General features: G+C 37.7%; 1 protein-coding gene across 5 annotated transcripts in view; it reads right to left on the bottom strand.

The window, feature by feature from the left end:
* Window positions 1–18482, bottom strand: part of mypn (myopalladin) — a 67236-nt gene that overhangs the window by 25563 nt on the left and 23191 nt on the right. For 2 of the 5 annotated variants that reach the window (XM_087278433.1, XM_087278432.1), the window contains exons 1-11: window positions 17583–17754; window positions 13212–13387; window positions 12158–12203; window positions 9195–9885; window positions 9033–9107; window positions 7653–7794; window positions 7479–7502; window positions 7269–7385; window positions 6321–7122; window positions 3627–4994; window positions 1419–1560 (exon numbers count right to left, since the gene is read on the bottom strand). In XM_087278433.1, coding sequence (XP_087134559.1) covers window positions 1419–1560; window positions 3627–4994; window positions 6321–7122; window positions 7269–7385; window positions 7479–7502; window positions 7653–7794; window positions 9033–9059 — 2622 coding nt within the window. In that variant the 5' untranslated portion in view covers window positions 9060–9107; window positions 9195–9885; window positions 12158–12203; window positions 13212–13387; window positions 17583–17754. 5 annotated transcript variants of the gene reach the window in all.

An 18482-nucleotide genomic window follows, 5' to 3' on the forward strand; every position in this document is an offset into this window, starting at 1 on the left:
CCCCACTGTCAGATTGTTTTGTTTATTTTAAGGAAAAATGCACTCATTATTTCTGAAAATATTACATTATTTTACTTGTCCAGAAAATACTTGTCATTTAAGAGTTTTAAGATATTTGGACTAGACACAAGAGAAAAACTATAAGCAAGAAAATTATATTATGCAGTGTATAATGTAATAAAAAATGTAATATAAAGTATAGTATAATGACATTTTTTAGTTTGTTTTTAAGCCAACCAGGAGTTAGATTCAGTCTTCAGATTCTAAATTAAAAAGAAGCTTGTAAGCTTAATTAGTACAAAAGATAAACCCCAAAAATTAATCTTACAAGAATTCTTACACCAAGGAGCATTTTCTAGACAAGCTTAAAATATTGTCTAGTATTTAGACATTATGAGTCAAAATTAAGTGAGTTTTTTCCTTAAAACAAGCTAAATATTCCGCCAGTGGGGTAAGCGAAATATTCTAGTTTTTGTTTTGACAGAAGATTATTTTGCTTACCCCATTGGCAGATTGTTTAGCTTGTTTGAAGGAAAAACTCACTTAATTTTTAAATATTATTTCTAAAAACAAGATGATATATTTTAGTTTTTCTAGAAAATGCTGCTTGATCTAAGAATTGTTTAATATTTGGACTAGAACAAGACAAAAACTCTGGGTAAAAAAAAAAAAACAGTTTTGGAAAAACAACATATTTGCTGTTGTAATTATGATTTTTTCTATTCACTTTTTATATTTATATATATATATATATATATATATATATATATATATATATATATATATATATATATATATATATATATATATACTATGTAATCAATGGGAATAAGATTATTCTTCATTTTATAAAACTAAGCCCACAAAACAAAACCTCAACTATATCAAAAACTGAGATAAAACCTTCAGTAATGGTATGGCGTATTAATTTACCCACAGTTGAAGAAAATATTATTATAATAGTAATTATTTTTCAAATATTACCCAAGTGATGTTTAACAAAGCAAGAAAATGGGTTTCCTATTATATTTTGCTCCTGGAGAAAGTCTTATTTATTTTAGTTTGGCTGGATGGAATAAAATAAATAAATAAATAAAGGTTAATGTTATTAGCCCTCTTAAGAAATAATAATTTATTCGATTGGTTACAGAACAAACCACAGTTAACCTAACTTGCCCTTTTAATCAAGTTAAGCCTTTATAAGTCACTTTAAGCAGAATACTAGCATCTTGAAAAATATCCATTAAAATATTATCATCATGGAAAAGATAAGAAATTAATGATCAAAAATTAAAACTATTATGTTTAGAAATGTGTTGAAAAAAAATCTACACTTGGAAAATACTTGATTTTTTGTTCAACTGTACACACTAGCTAAAAACAAAAAGCACCTTGACCTAATGTGTGACACTTCTAACCTGTTGTCCAAAACGAAGAGGTTCGTCTCTGAATTGCAACTTCTTCTCAATATCTTGTAAAAGCAGCTCTTTGCTATCACGGATTTCATCATCGGAGATGAGCCTGGAGCCTCTCTGACTTCTCTTCAGTGCACTTTGAGGCCTGAATATGGAGTTAACAATGAGATTGAGATCAACATTCAGCAAATTCAGCACACTTAAACTAAACTTAAAATCACTGGTTCATCAAGAACTGGCACCAAAGTTCACTATAAACATTCACATTTTAAAGAATATTGTGGACTGATTGGGCTCCCTTTTCAAAAAAATAAATGTGAAAGGGTTCAAGAAACTTGGTCAACTCAGAAATGATCCCAGAGCCTCAGGTTTCAACTTCAACATGTTACAATTCGTGAATTGTTTTTTAGATTTTCAGATTGTCAGATTAAACAATCCTACAGATGGCGCTCTAGGCTAGTTTTTAACAGCAGATTGCGCTCTAGGCTAGTCTTTATCAGCAGATGGCCCTCTTGGCAAATTTTTAACAGCAGATGGCGCTCTAGGTTAGCTTTTAACAGCAGATTGTGCTCTCTGTTAGTTTTTAAACACAGATGGCATCCTTGGTAAATTTTTAAAAGAAGATGGCACTATGTGTTAGTTTTTAAAAACAGATGCCACTCTTAGCAAATTTTCAACAATAGGTGGCACTCTAGATTAGCTTTTAACAGCAGATTGCACTCTATGTTAGTTTTTAAAAACAGATGCCACTCTTAGCAAATTTTTAACAATAGGTGGCACTCTAGGTTAGCTTTTAACAGCAGATGTCACTATGTTCATGTTTAACAGTAGATGTCGCTCTATGTTAGCTTTTAACAGCAGGTGGCGTTCTATGTTCATTTTTAACAGCAGATGTCGCTCTATGTTAGCTTTTAACAGCAGGTGGCGCTCTAGGTTAGCTTTTAACAGGAGATGGCGCTCTAGGCTAGGTTTTAACAGCAGATGGCACTTTATGTTACTTTTTAAAAGCAGATGGCGCTCTAGGTTAGCCTTTAACAACAGGTGGCGCTCTAGGTTAGCTTTTAACAGCAGATTGCGCTCTATGTTCGTTTAACAGCAAATGACACTCTATGTTATTTTTTAATAGCAGATGGTGCTCTAGGCTATCTTTTAACAGCAGATTGCGCTGTATGTTCATGTTTAACAGCAGATGGCACTGTGTTCATTTTTAACAGCAGATGGCACTCTATGTTAGATTTTAAAAGCAGATGGCACTCTAGGCTAGCTCTTAACAGCAGATGGCACTCTATGTTAGATTTTAAAAGCAGATGGCGCTCTAGGTTAGCTTTTAACAACAGGTGGCACTCTAGGTTAGCTTTTAACAGCAGATGGCACTCTATGTTCATTTTTAACAGCAGATGGCGCTCTATGTTAGCTTTTAACAACAGGTGGCGCTCTAGGTTAGCTCTTAACAGCAGATGTCACTCTATGTTAGTTTTTAAAAGCAGATGGGGCTCTAGGTTAGCTTTTAAAAACAGGTGGCACTCTAGGTTAGCTTTTAACAGCAGATTGCACTCTATGGTCATTTTTAAAAGCAGAAGGCGCTCTATGTTAGCTTTTAACAACAGGTGGTGCTCTAGGTTAGCTCTTAACAGCAGAGATCACTCTATGTTAGTTTTTAAAAGCAGATGGGGCTCTAGGTTAACTTTTAGCAGCAAATGGCGCTCTAGGTTAGCTTTTAACAGCAGATTGCGCTCTATGTTCGTTTAACAGCAAATTGCGCTCTATGTTATTTTTTATTAGCAGATGGTGCTCTAGGCTATCTTTTAACAGCAGATTGCGCTGTATGTTCATGTTTAACAGCAGATGGCACTGTGTTCATTTTTAACAGCAGATGTTGCTCTATGTTAGCTTTTAACAGCAGATGGCACTCTATGTTAGATTTTAAAAGCAGATGGCGCTCTAGGTTAGCTTTTAACAGCAGATGGCGCTCTATGTTAGTTTTTAACAGCAAACGGTGCTCTAGGTTAGCTTTTAACAGCAGATGGCACTCTGTGTTAGTTTTAAACAGCAGATGGCGCTCTAGGAAGGTTTTTAACCACAGATAGCACTCAAGGCCAGTTTTTAACCATACACTCAAATGATTAGAAAGATCATTTTGTTTGTAAAGCATACAGTGCAATCTGTTTAAACCACACTATGCTATTATAATCAAATGCTGTGCTTGCTTACCCAGGTGGTGCTCTCATAGGCAGCCCCATGGCATTGGTTGGAGGAGATGTTGGCAATGAGGGAAGAACAGAACTCAGGAAAGCCACTGGATTTTGAATGGGGCTTGGAGAGGAACTGCTGGACGTTGGTGAAGAAGCTTGAGGTGGTGATTGAGTTCTAAAAGAAAACACTGAATTCACCAATCCAGGAGGGTTTAGAGGTGGTGAGGACACATATGGTGGGCTGCTCGGACCCTCCAGAACTCTTGTTGGGAACTTTCTTGGGAATGGCGGTAACTGGTTGATGGGTGATGTGAGATCTCGAGTTGTTTTTGGGAATATTTGTGCAGCTAATTCATGGAGCATTGGAACAGGAGACTCGGTTGGAGAAGGACCCCTGATTGGAGAAAGTGCCTGGGCTGCGATGAACTCCTTTGGTCTGGTGTAGCTGAAGCTCTGGGTGGAGATTGGGATAATCCCCGGGAGTGGAAGTTGGGTGTCAGTCAATGGAGGTGGAGACATTGGACTGGGTGTAGGTCTGTTTCTACCCATTGGTAGTGAGGTTATGTTACTCAGAGATGGATAAACCACACTTGGAGAATGCGGAGTCATACTGGGATACGTAACTGAGGTGCTGTTTAACTTTGTGTTGTTCACCAATGCTACATCAGGTGTTGTCAATGCCTGCATTTTGGGAGCACTCATCTGCAAGTTTGGATTACTGTTTATTTGTGATGTATGAGTGGAAGGGGTGATGGGTGACACATTGGCCAAGTGACTGAGGTTTGGCTGGGTGGATGGTACCATGATAAGTTGGGGAAAATGAGTAGAAGGTCCTACATTTGATTGAGGGATGTTGGGAGCTCCTGCAGATTGAGTAATTGGGGTTGTTGGTATCACATTTGGCATTGGAGCCAAAATGGGTGAGATAGGCACAGCCTTGTGCATCACAATTGATTGGGGTATTGAAGTAGAAGGAACTGTAATTGGTGCCTCAGTGTTCATAAAAGTAGTAGGAACCATATTTTGCTGTGGTGATGAAGGGAGGTTGATTAAAGTTGTCGATGGAGTAAGCTGTGGCAAGGGCATGGAATTAGGTAATGAGATACTAAATTGGGATGCAGGTGTGGCTTTTAATATGGGAGCAGGTCCTGCAGGCGGTGAAGGGATGGATGCAGGGATCAACTGTGGAAATGGACCAGAGTCCATTACATTAGGAGTTGGTCGAAATGCTGATGGAAATGGATTTACAGAGAGCTGAGTTGGTGTAATAGGAAGGGCCTCACAACTAGTCTCGTCTAAATGTTGTGACTCTAGGCTTGGAGAGACGTTGTCTTGCCGCTGTTCCAATAGCACCTGATTGTGGAGGATCTGAAGCTGTGATGGGTCTCTAGGATAAGACAAAAAAGAAAAAACAAATATGTTGAGTTTAGTTTAGAGGGTTCTAAAATGCACTCTATGCAGGGGAAATTAAAATTTTTAAAAAGGTCACTTTGGGCACTTCCAGTAAACCTTTGTGCAATTATAAACTGCATTTAAGATATTCCTTGTTCAAACCCAATAATCAAAACTACCAGATTAAGATACAATATAATGTGGGTCTCACTCCAGGAAAAAAAATCACTGCATTAAAACAAAATATTCCAACCCAGGCTCATTCTGAAAACATAGTCCAGCGGACGTTTCTGGAGACTGCGAAATACGTCCCGGGAGGTACGTATGGCTGCATTTCATTTTTTTAAGCGAACGCTACGGGGCGGTGTGACGCCGTTCCCTTTCGCGCTTGCCGGCTGACCGCTTACCTCCGTGTGGAGGGCTTTCCCGCTGCAGTCAGTTTGTCCAGTCAGCGCATCGTGTGCGTCGGCGGACTTCAGATGCAGAGAGGAGGAGTTGACAAAGGCATCAGGGTTTGAGTCCGGGGAAGAGCGGTTCCAGAAACCAGGTAAGTCAAAAACAGAATCCAAAAAATAAAGCGAACGAGTTCATAACAGGGTAAGAACGCGGTGAAATCCGAAAACTTGGTAAAAAAAAAAAAACAGACGAGGGCTTTTCTTTTTCTAGACGGCTTTTCTAAATTGTTGCTCGGGTTTAGGGAAGTGAGCGGGCGGGCGGGTCAATCAATAAAACTGGTTGGGTTTAGGGAAGGAGGAGGGTGGGTCAGCCGATTGGCCGATCGCGCAGTCAATCATTCGGTCAGTCAGACAGCGGCCTCTGGTGGGTTGACGCGAGAACAGCACGGGCGGGAAAGGCACTCGCGAGAGACGTTCGAGATACAAAAAAGCGCGCACAGCGGCCTCTCATGGATTCGCAAAAACAAAAACTGCACAAATACGTACCTCCCGGGACGTATTTCGCAGTCTCCAGAAACGTCCGCTGGACTACGTTTTCAGAATGAACCTGGGTTGAAATATTCCATGCCACAACTTTAAATTATAAACATTTAATTTACCACAGCATTTTCTATGGGTTTTCAGTACTTAGACGCTGCTCTTCATGGCACATTAATTCAAATGCTTTTTTCATCGTGTTACACTCGAACAACAGAATGAATGCATAGGTTTATTTAACTGACTAGATTCTAGAGTGCTGTTTAATAAACCTCATAAAATTGAAGATGAAGTCACTGCAACATTTTTACCTAAAGTTTACCTAAAGCAGCCTTAAAAACACACCCCATTCATAAAGCTCGTTATAACACTCTGGAGATGGTACTTACAATTTAGGCTTAGCCAACACCGGTGGTGGTCCTTTGGATGACAAGCCTTTCTCTTCCTCTTCTTCATCTTCTGGAAGTTTAAATGTGACGCGGAGACCCACTCGAGAACTAGAGCGGGATTCGTTGTGATTTCCTAGCACACCCTCAGGCCGTGTCTTGAGGCAAGAAGTAGGGGGATCCGGTAGGGGTTTAACAGGTGGTCGCTCTTGATGGTTATTGGAGTTTAATAGTGGGGGACAAGTAATACAAGGGCTCAGGATAGATTTTGAAGCATTTGGTGATGGATCAAGACAGGTATCGGGGCTCAGAGTGATACTGGAGGCTGATCCGTTGGGTGGACTTTGGGTCACATCTGTAGAAGAGTTAAAACCAGACCCTCCTGAATCAAAGTGTGGAGTGCTAGAGCTGAGGGGTTTATGAGTTAAGTCTGAGTTCGGTGAAAAAGCACTGAAGCTGATTGGGTCTGTCTGAGGTAATCTACTCCTGAGAGAGTCTGAGCTATATTTTCCAATGCTGATAGGGTTTAGACTAGGTAGACTAGTGCTGAGGTCATGGCGGAGAGTACTAGTATTTAGGGAGTCTGAACGAAATGTTCCACCATCCAGAGGGTATGACTGCTTAAATCCAGAGTTCAAAGGGTCAAGACAAATCATACTGGAGTGAAGTTTGTTGTTTACCAGGGGAAGATCTGGCTTGCGCGTTAATGTTGTTGATATTAGATCTGTTGTTGGAACCTTTGGGAGGGAGGACTCCACTGTTAGCATACTTGTTTTCTTGGCATTGCTGGTGTTATTATTGTGTCCTATTAACACAGGGAAAAAAAACATTGTTCAAATTTAGACCTGAGCAGATTCGATTTCATTATAACCATTTTAAGTAGACTTAATTTTAAACATTTTGCATTGCAAAAGCTGCACAGTAATCAATGCAACACCCGATTAAAAATACCTTTTACACTCAGATTTGCTGTACTGGAAACTGTCCCATATTTATTGCTGGCAGTGCAGGTAAAAGTACCAGAATCTTCTGGGAAGACTTCAGCAATAACCAAAGTGCATATCTCCTCTGAAGTCCACACCAATCAGATAAATAGTACACTGTTAGGTGGTTAGCGTCATTACATAATGACCTTGGCAAAACATAATCAAGTTCACCTACCAGACTCTGCCATGGATCTTGGTTCTGAAAGGAGAAAAAATAAATAAATATGTGGATAAATCCAATCAGCAACCAAGTTTAAATTTGAAACCGTATTAGAAGTAAAGGCTCTTGCAAAGATTTCTTCAACCATGCATTTGCTCTGAATGCACTGAACGGCAAAACTGCACATACTCTTCTGAAGGATCCTGAAGTCTGGAGAATCGTCAATAAGCATTCCCTCCCTGTACCAATCCACCTTGGGGGACGGGACGCCTTTTACTCTGCACTCCAGAACTACTAACTGACTCTCCAGAGCCAGGACATCCTGGAGGTTCTGCAACAAGACACAAAATGCTGGATTAGTGATGCTGGAGGCATGTAAAAACTAGATTTAAAGCAATTCCCAGGATAATGGTAGTGATGTTTAGTCAAGAATCAATTACCATCAAGACTGGCATAGGTCTTTGAGGATTGTTGACAGGGCATTACTATGCAGTACCGTACCGACCCGAACTGTACCGTACTGTACCAGTCAGTGGAAACGAGCCATTATAGTCGGATATATAAGATATATATGTGTCACTTGCTCTAGTTTACTAATGGGATGTTTTTCTCCTCACATGCATTGCACATCAGTTGTGCTGCATGTCAATCATTCACCTCTATTAATGTTTGCACTGACTTTGTATGTAATTTACACACACAACCATGCTACTTAATTCCATGTTTTGTGTACACCCAGCATTAGATGTTTTATTTCCATTTAGTGATGGTATGTTCCAGAAAAAACTGAAAGTGTGTGATTCACGTCGATGGTAGCTGCTTTTATTAGCAAGTTTTGTTTCCAGAAATTGTTAATTTACCAATTTCTAGTTCATTACCAACACAGGCTCATTGTGGATGTGTACCCCTGTCTACATTTCTGGAGATCGCGAATTATGTACCCAGAGGTACATCTGGCTCCATTGTAAAATAAAAGCTATGTGGTGGTATGACGCCACTGACAGCTTCTGTTCCTTTTCGCAATACTGCTGACTGATTACCTCCGGTGTTACCAGTTTGCCTAATAGCTCGCCACATATGCAGATGGACTTGGGATTTGGAGCAGAGTTAAACGTGACAGCATTATTTGAGTCCGACGACGAACGTTTCCAGAAATCAGGTAAAACAAAAGCAAAAAATGTTAATAAAATAAGAACAGGCTCAAAATGTGATGAAATCACACGACGCGACGGCGTTTCTTTTTCTAGATTTTTTGAAAACACTATCGGTTGGGTTTAGGGACAGTGATGGGTGGGTCAGTCGGGAGGTCAGTATACAGCAAGCTGGTCTGGTTGGTTGAAGTTTATATTACGCCCAAGAGAAACTTGAGATCATCAAAAAGTGCACAATGCGGCCTCTGGTGGATTTGCCAACACAAAAACTGCATACTCGCGGTTACATATTCCACTGTCTGCAGAAATGTAGACCTGGGTACATATTTGCAATGAGCCTGGGTTGTTCGTTACCCTTATGTAGAATGTTTATGCACCAAGGCATATTTCTGAGTACGAACACTCGGTGCTTTAGTACCTTTGTAAAAACCGGAGCTGCCATCATGGGCCTTACATCAAAGCTTTGGACATAACTACTGCTGCCATTCAAACTCTGAAAAGAAAAGCACATGGAAGAAATGTAAGACGAAATGCATTTGAGGGAACTAGAAAAAACTTCAGATTTAGTACATTTTCACACCTCAGAAATGCTCTGTTGAGATGTTAACAGTAAATCAGGGATACTCTGGCTTGATGGAGGAGGACTGGGCTCCACCTCCAATATTGGTGTTGGTGGTTCTAGTAGAGGTATGGTTGGTTCTATTACAGGCTCTCGAACAGATATAGTTGGTTCTAGAACAGATATTGTTGGTTCTAGAACTAATATTGCTGGTTCTATTACAGGCCCTAAAAGAGATATAGTTGGTTCTAGCACAGATATAGTTGGTTCTATTGTAGGCTCTAGAACAGATATTGTTGGTTCTGCCACAGATATTGTTGGTTCTAGAACTGATATTGCTGGTTCAATTACAGACTCTAGAACAGATATAGTTGGTTCTAGCACAGATATAGTTGGTTCTATTGTAGGCTCTAGAACAGATATTGTTGGTTCTTTTACAGGTTCTAGAACAGGTAATGCTGGTTCTGCTACAGGTTCTGGAAAAGGTACTATTGGCTGTTCTACAGGTGTTGCAGAACTAAAAATCTCGAAGCTCTGCGGTTCTGTTTCTTCTGGTTGTAGCAGCTGGTCTGGAATCAGTTTAGTCAATGGCACTGCTTCAGGTGCTGGAGCTTCAGCACAGGTAATTGTTACTGTCGATGTAGTGTCTTCAAGAGATGAGCTGCTTTCTACTGAGACCACAGCAGGCTTGGGCTGAGATCTTTTATGAAGTCTGAAAATAAAACAAGTATGTGAATGTGTTTGCAAACAGGTCATCAAAGAGTCCATGTATAAAGTAGTCAAAGCAAAAATTTGACACCAGATTTGGTGGAGGATATTATTGATTATTGGGTATCACTTCACCAGCGGTGTAAAGTACTTGAGTAAACGGACTTCGTTACTTTACTTAAGTATTTTTTGGCTACTTTGTACTTGTACTGAGCATCAAAAATATAAGCAACTTTTACACTCTACTTGACTAGATTTTTGACTGAATATATGTACTCTTTACTCCACTACATTTGAATGGACACTTATCGTTACTCATTACATTGGGATTGTCCACGACAGGTCGGTATCTTTATCTTTAGGGTGCAGTGTGTACTTTGTTTGCCACGAACCACAAAAATAAGTGCTTTTAAGAATTCATCCTCAAATGTGAGAAAACACATTAAGGTAAGAGTCTAATGTGAATTCAGTCAAATTATGTCTGACTTTACAATGGTATTGTAACCATAATGTTACCATAAGTTAATACAGTTACTAATATGGTAAAAACCACTGCGACATGATATGACTATATTGTAGCTTAATTAGCAGTGACATGCTAATTAGTATAGTTAAATAAAAATATTTCCCCCCTCTGCATGGTCCGATATAAGACTCTGACGGTATGATAACCTTGGATAAAAATATCATGGTTTCACGTTAAAGTGAATACTGCTCTAAAATATATTGTTTTTAAATGTCTGGGTAAAAAACATAAAACAAACCCCTTTTGAACAAAATATATTTTATTTTGAGAAACATTAAAATATTTTGGAGCAGTAAACGTGTCAGGCTATATGCATTATTGACTTCTGAGGTCTTCATTAAATTTAAATTTAAATTAAAACAGCATCTTTTCTGCTGAGATATTGTTGTCCTAAAAACAAAATACAACAAAACAAAAAAACGGCAGAAAACAGTAATACAGAAAATGTTGACGTTTTAAAACCTTGACTTTTCCAAACAAAGGTAAACCTTGAAAATGGTAATTGTCCCATGCCTACCTCTGAGACTGAGATGTGAATCTCTCAGAAAAATTAGAAAATCTTAAACTAAAAATATTGAATTCAAATAACTACAATAACACTGATATTTTGTCAATATTTCAGAAACCACATTTAACATTACCAGAATTCAATTCTACACATTACATCAAAGTCAGCTATGAATTTTATTTTACTACGTTTTACTACTTTTTTTTTTTTTTTTTTTATAACTGTGCCTTTTTTGGACATTTGAGTTTGACTGAGACTTTTTGTTCTATTTTGTTTTATCTATTTTGCTCTGCCATTTTGAAACACTGAGTTGTTAAATTTAATTTCTATATTAGGAAATAAAACCTTTCTTGGTGTTCTTTCAGCCTACCTTCAGTATGAGTAAAATACTTAAGTAGTTTTAAAATCAGACATTTTAATACTTTTCCTCAAGTCTTATTGAAATTGGTGACTTGTAACTTGTAATGGAGTCATCTTTACAGTAAGGTATCTGTACTAAAACTCAAGTATGGTTTTCAGGTGCTCTTTACACCTCTGCACTTTACTTGAAGAGGTGTTCAAAAGTCGTTAAACCTTTATAATCATGACATGACATTTACACAGACTGAAGGAAACCTTAATTTTTAATCCTTACATGCCATAATTCATAACACTTTACTTGTAGGGGTGTTCATAAGACTGTCACGAAACCTCTATACTCATGACAAGTCATGAATGTGAATGAGACTTTATGCATGCTTATGACAACTGGTATTAAGTGACATGTTTATGGCAGATTTATGACAAGTTTTGTTGTCTATGCAATGTCAAGTTGTCATGACAAAAACAGGTTGTGATGTATTTGTTTATGTCAAGTTTTCATAATAAACAATGCCGTTTTTATATTTAAAATGTCATAACCGAGTGAATGATACTTAACAGTTGTTACATGCATACATACAATCTGATTCATATCATGACGTGTCATGTCATGATTATAAAGGTTTAATAACAGTCTTATGAACACCCCTTCAAGTAAAGTGTAACCGATTATGGCATGTGTGGATGGCAACATGTTAATGAGTTACATCATTTCTATATTTATAGGTACGTTATAAAAAGCTTAATCTAACAGAATGAAATAGCCACGACTAAAATTCCTCAAACAACTGAGCAATTAAAATTACTTTATTTCTGGAAAAAAATCATCAAGTGTTCATAAATTGTCGATATCTGCTGTATAATATTGATAAATCAACTTACTGCGCTGGATAATGTTGTTCTCCGTCTGAATCCGATGAAGATGCTCCTATTACAAAATGAAATCATGCAGAATTGATGTCGTATTGTGGCTGTAAGCACTTTTAAGACTTAAATGATTAGCAGAGCTGGGAGGAATACTTTTGAATTGTAATCAGTTACTGATTACAAACTACATCACAACAATATATAGTCAGTAACGTAATTATCAGACTACACATAGTAGAGTAATCAGACTACTTTTGGATTACATTTAGTAAATTTACTTTTGTGTTAACCCTTATTTGATATCATATATACAATCCAGGATCATTCTGAAAAAGTACCCCGATATACATTCCTAGAGAACCCCAAATACATTTCTGGAGGTACTTGTTTTTGTTTTGTTTTGTGCACGCTTTCTCAGATCTCCGATTTCTCTCGCAAATGCCATTTGCGCCTGCTGTCCTCACGTGAATCCACCAGAGGCAGCTGTCGACTGACTGACCTACTGATAACCCCACTCAACCCCTTCCCTAAACCCAACCGATAGTGTTTTCAAAAGCACCGATTGACCTGCCAAACGACTTCCCTTAAACCCAACCGACAGTGTTTTCGAAAGAAATTTTAAAGAAAAGCCCTCGCGACAGCCTGTTTTTTTTTTTTACCATGTTTTCAGATTTTACCACGTTCTCACCCTGTTTTTTACTTGTTGATTTAACTTTTTGGCTTTTGTTTTTGTTTTATCTGCTTTCTGGAATCGTTCTTCGCCAGACTCAAACCCCGTTGTCAAGGTCAACTCTGCTGTGTCTCTCAAATCCATCGACATACGCAGCAAGTCACTGGACAAACTGGTAACAGCGGGAAAGCCATCCACACGGAGGTAAGCGTTCAGCTGGTAAGCGCGAAAAGGAACAGCGTCATACTGCCCAATACGTTCCTCTGGCTACATAATTCACAATCTCCAGAAATGTATACGGGGGTACGCTTTCAGAATGAGCATAGGTTACATACTGTATATATTAAAGCAGGATGATCTTATGGTATTTAATATACATAATGATAATGCTTGTAATACCCTCAATGTAGATTTCCGCTGAGGTGGAGTCTGTGCCATAAAAGTTGGAGGCAAAGCAGGAGTATCTCCCAGTGTCTTCTTCAAACGCTTCTGCTATAATCAGAGAGTGTCGCTCGCCATTAGTGATGATCTGAATATCAGGACTGTTTTCCAACTCTTTACCCTCACAAAACCACCTGCAGGGAAAAACACAATTATAGGACAGTTGTATTTCACAGTGTGAGAATGTTTACAATAACAATATCTTAATAAATTAGCAGTTTTCTGTATTTTGTGATATATGCTTTTATTTTTGGTTTTTATTCATGCTTTCTAATTGCATTGTGGGTTTTTGATCTATCTTCCAACAACTTTAAACCTTGAAACATTGACTTTTATAAAATTTTTAAATAGTTTAAAGGGCATCTATGATGAAAATCCTCTTTTGTAAGCTGTTTGGACAGAACTGTGTGAAGTTTTAGTGTTTACACGGTCATACTGAGGTGATAAAAAACACAATAAGCCTCTTTTTTGAAGTTCCTGATGTTAAAACATCCAAATCTATGGAACAAAATCAATGTCTAAAGTCTAACCTATCCCAATCCTGACATAGCTGCGCTTAAATAATAACTGAAGACGCTCCTTTAATGCATTCGCACGTTATGTTAAATTATTTTAAATTAGACGCCCCATCCATAACCAACCTTAAATCATACCTGAACTCTGTTTAACATTTCCAAGTAAACTGTTTTGTGACATTCTCATAAAATCTCTCTGGTTTTGAAAATCTTTGTTCGTAATTGTTCTTAGCCCTGTCAGTGTTTATCTATTTGTATTAATATTATAATATTTCCTCTCCTCTTACGTTCATATTCTTTAGCTGTCAATATAATCCTTAGCGTCTATGGAAGAAAGAGTCAATAAAGACAGACAATGTGTAACATCATATTCATCAAAAGACGGTTTATGTGCAAGTAACCGCACCGGTCCGAGCAGGTAACGAGCCAGCATGGGAGACAAGCTCCGATAAGATTGCAGAACAACGTCTGTCCCTGGATCAGGAGTGAGCTTTACGCGATCACCAGCTGGCTTCCGTTACATAAGGGCAAATATAGATGACTAAAACCTCATTTGCTCATTTTACTCATACATTTTATTATTTATAATGTCCAAGGTATTGATATTAAAATTGAATGCTACTTTTTTGCCTTTATTAGCCTTTTTCTAGCTTGTTTACTGGGTTAAAAATCTTACATTATTCCATCTCCACCTGCTGGTGAAAGCTAGAGCAGCTGGCGATCTTCACTCTGCAATCTATTGCTTCTCCTGCAGTTCCCGGATGTAATGTTGAATTTTAACAGTCGAATTTGATCCACTGAATTTATGGAAGCGAATATTAGAACTGAAATAAAATGAACTGAAAATGACCTTTTGAATATTATACATCGTATTTTTAAAGGGTATTGAATATTTTGTAAGTGAAATCTGAAAATTGAATATGAATTATTGAATTTTTAAGTATGAAAACGTGTTTGAAATATTTTTCGTTGAAATATTCACAGCTTAAATAAACAGATATGTTAAATTTCAGAACCTAAAAATACAAACCCTGGAATTCAAGTCATTAAAATGCAAGGACTTGTTAATACGGTGTATTATTTTTTTCAGTTTGTGATATTCAACAAGCTTTTTAATTCAAGACTTTAGGCATTGATTTTGTTCCATACAAATCCCTTTCATTTTGAGGCCTACTGCAACTTGACGCTGGAGAGCAGCTTCTCTGCCCACTAAATTGATTGACACCCGTGTACTAACATGTCTCCATAGTAACGCATATAATCATATCAACAAGACAGGATGTGCGCAAAGCAACTGGGATTAAAAGATCTGTTCCGCTCTCTGTGATCATTAGTCATCATCAAATGTGATCAAGAATGAGTTTTACAAGCTTAAAACGTTTTTAAAACAGTGCACGTTTGGTGGGCGCTAGTAGCCTAGTGGTACTGCGTGCTGACATATAGTATCAACGTGCTCACAGCGACCCGAGTTCGATTCCCGGCTTGAGTTCCTTTGCCGATCTTTCCCCTCTTTCTGCTCCCAATGCTTTCCTGTCTGAATTCTCTACTGTGCTGTCATATTAAAAAAATAAATAATAATAATAAAACAGTGTATGTTTGTAATAAATTACAGCAATTTTATCGTCTTTATCACCACAGACACATAGAATCAGTACAATTATAAAAAAAGACACTTCAATCCCAGTTTGTGGACATTAAATCTGGTTTAATTTGTACATTAACATACCAGATATCCATACAGCAGTGGATATTAATGTGTATCCTGTCACATTTGCCATGCAAAAACATGGCAAAGATAAATGTGCGCTCTGTGTGTTTGTGTGTGTGTGTGTGTGTGTGTGTGTGTGTGTGTGTGTGTGTGTGTGTGTGTGTGAACTTTGTCATCACAGAAAGGCTTGAATTAACTCTACAACAAATACATCAAATAATCATTGGGAAAGTTCTTACTGTAGTATTTCTCACAAGCCTTACGTGAGATCTGCTTCCTTCATGTCTGTCACTGTGCTGTTTATCTGACGCAGCCGAGGCAGAGATTAAGAGACAATTTGACAGGCACGTGGGAACAGTGGGCGGGGAGAACCAGCATTAAAGGCACAGGGCACAAAATTAGCTACAGTGTGCTCAGAGCAGAAAATCCAACATTTTGAACGATATAATAAATAATCTGATGGGCGTTTTGAGCTGAAACTTTACACACATGCTCTGAAGACACAAAAGACTTATCTTAAATCATGAAAAAGGGGTAAAATAGGTGCCCTTTAAAGTGATATATTGTCTGGGTTGGTGTTGTATATATTATGCTACCTTGTAAGGTTTTCATTGCAATGGTAACAAATTGTGAGGACTTTACAGGATTGTTGCCAAATAATAACAAAAAAAAAGATCTACAGAAAATCTGTTATTTGCATTTTAATTCAATTATATATATATATATATATATATATATATATATATATATATATATATATATATATATATATATATATATATATTAATTTAAAATTAATTTCACAAGTTTCCTTCCAGAATCAATTATGTTTTTAAACTTGACACAGTCAATTATTAATATTCTATATTACAATATTCTAATATATACATACTTACAGAAAAAAAAAACTCTGTATAATTCATACAGTAATGTAAAATATATATTTTACCAATGGAACCAACGTTTCATCAATGACACACTGATAACCAATTATAGAAACATGATGAGTAGACAAATAATTCCAATAATAATAAAAATAATAATATTAATAACTAAACCAGCATATGTTTTACAAAGCAGATGCCCTTCCAGCTGCAACCCAGTGCTGGAAAACACCCATGCACACTCATTCTCACACACACTCATACACTACAGACAATTTAGTTCATCAATTCCCCTATAGCGCATGTGTTTGGACCGTGGGGGAAAGCGGAGCACCCAGAGGAAACCCACGTCAACACGGAGATAACATGCAAACTCCACACAGAAACGGCAACTGACCCAGCCGGGACTCGAACAAGCAACCTTCTTACTGTGAGGCCACAGTGCTAACCACTGCACCACAGTGCCGCTACATCAATACATAATCTGCCTTTATTTAACAAAACATTATTCCCACAAAACAGATTACAACCTGTTTCACAAGCTGGTGGTCGACTGATTTTCACTATCTGATGCAGATTAATATAAAAATAATTAAATAAACATAACTGAATCATCCAAGAAACCACAGACACAACGTTTCCAATCAAATTTGACAATATATTTTTGTCTATAATTATCAAACAAACTAAACGCATGGTTAAAATAAATATGATCAGCTGTTGGACATATTAGATGGTCAAAAGTGTTGAATTAAAGTAAACAAAAATGTAAACATACGGGTAAGCAACAGATAAATCAACATCAATATACTGTATATTCATTTATTCACTTTCCTTTTGGCCAAGTCCCTTATTTATTAGGGGTCACCACAGTGGAATGAACCCCCAACTACTCTGGCATATATTTTACACAGCGGATGCCCTTCCAGCACTTGAAAACACCCATACACACTTATTCTCTCACACACACTCATACACTATGGCCAATTTAGTTCATCAATTCCCCTATAGTGCATGTGTTTGGACTGTGGGGGAAACCGGAGCACCGGGAGGAAACCCACACCAACACAGGAGGAACATGCAAACTCTACATAGAAATGCTAACTGGTCTAGCCAGGACTCAAACCAGCAACCATCTTGCTGTGAAGCCACAGTGCCAGTGTTTATCAAATGCATGAGCACAATAACATTATAACGCAACACACAATCCAACAGCACTTACTCAGTATTAGCTTATCAGACTCCTGAATCCACACACATAACTCCTCCACAGCCGTGCCTGAACAACAGTGATTTCCCTTTGGTTTTGTTCAAATGTGTTTGTGCATCAGTGTTGGCTGGCGCGGGTCCAGGGTTCAGGATCTGTCCTACAGTAATGAGTGAGACTCTACTTTGAAAGCGTGATCTGTGGGGGAAAGACATGCAGATCTGCAGCTGTTCACTCTATTTTCCCTCTCAGCACATGCAGAAACACTGAGAGAAGAGGAGCATCCCTGACCCACAGCGCTAAACATAGAGCAGCAGCACACACACACACCTGACAGACATTCAGCACAAATGATAGACATTCACCGCGCACGCACACACACACAATTGACAAACATTCAGAACGCATAACCTCACAAACACTCTGACACACACAAACATACAGGCACACACATGAATGCACACAAACCGATATGGGCACACAGATACTTACACACATAGAGACAGAGACACACATACACATACAGAAACACACACAACTACAGACATTCAGCATGCACACAGACACAAACACACACACACACACACTCATACATACATACATACAGACATACATCTGTACATACATACATGAACTAATTAATTAATGAACAAATGAACGACTGAAAAATATAAATAAATGAATAAATAAGTGAATGATTGAATGAATGAATTAAATAAATATATGAATGAAACAAATGAACAAACAAACAAATTAACGAATTAAATGATTAAATGAATGAATAAATTAATGAATGAATGAACGAACAAACAAATAAACAAAAAAATTAAGTGAATGAATAAATAAATGAAGGAATGAATGAACAAATGAACGAACGAACTAATGAATTAAATTAATGAACAAATGAATAAACAA

This window comes from Danio rerio, chromosome 13 (genome assembly GCF_052040795.2).
Source record: "Danio rerio strain M-AB ecotype USA chromosome 13, GRCz13ab, whole genome shotgun sequence".
NCBI classification, from domain to species: Eukaryota; Metazoa; Chordata; class Actinopteri; order Cypriniformes; family Danionidae; genus Danio; species Danio rerio.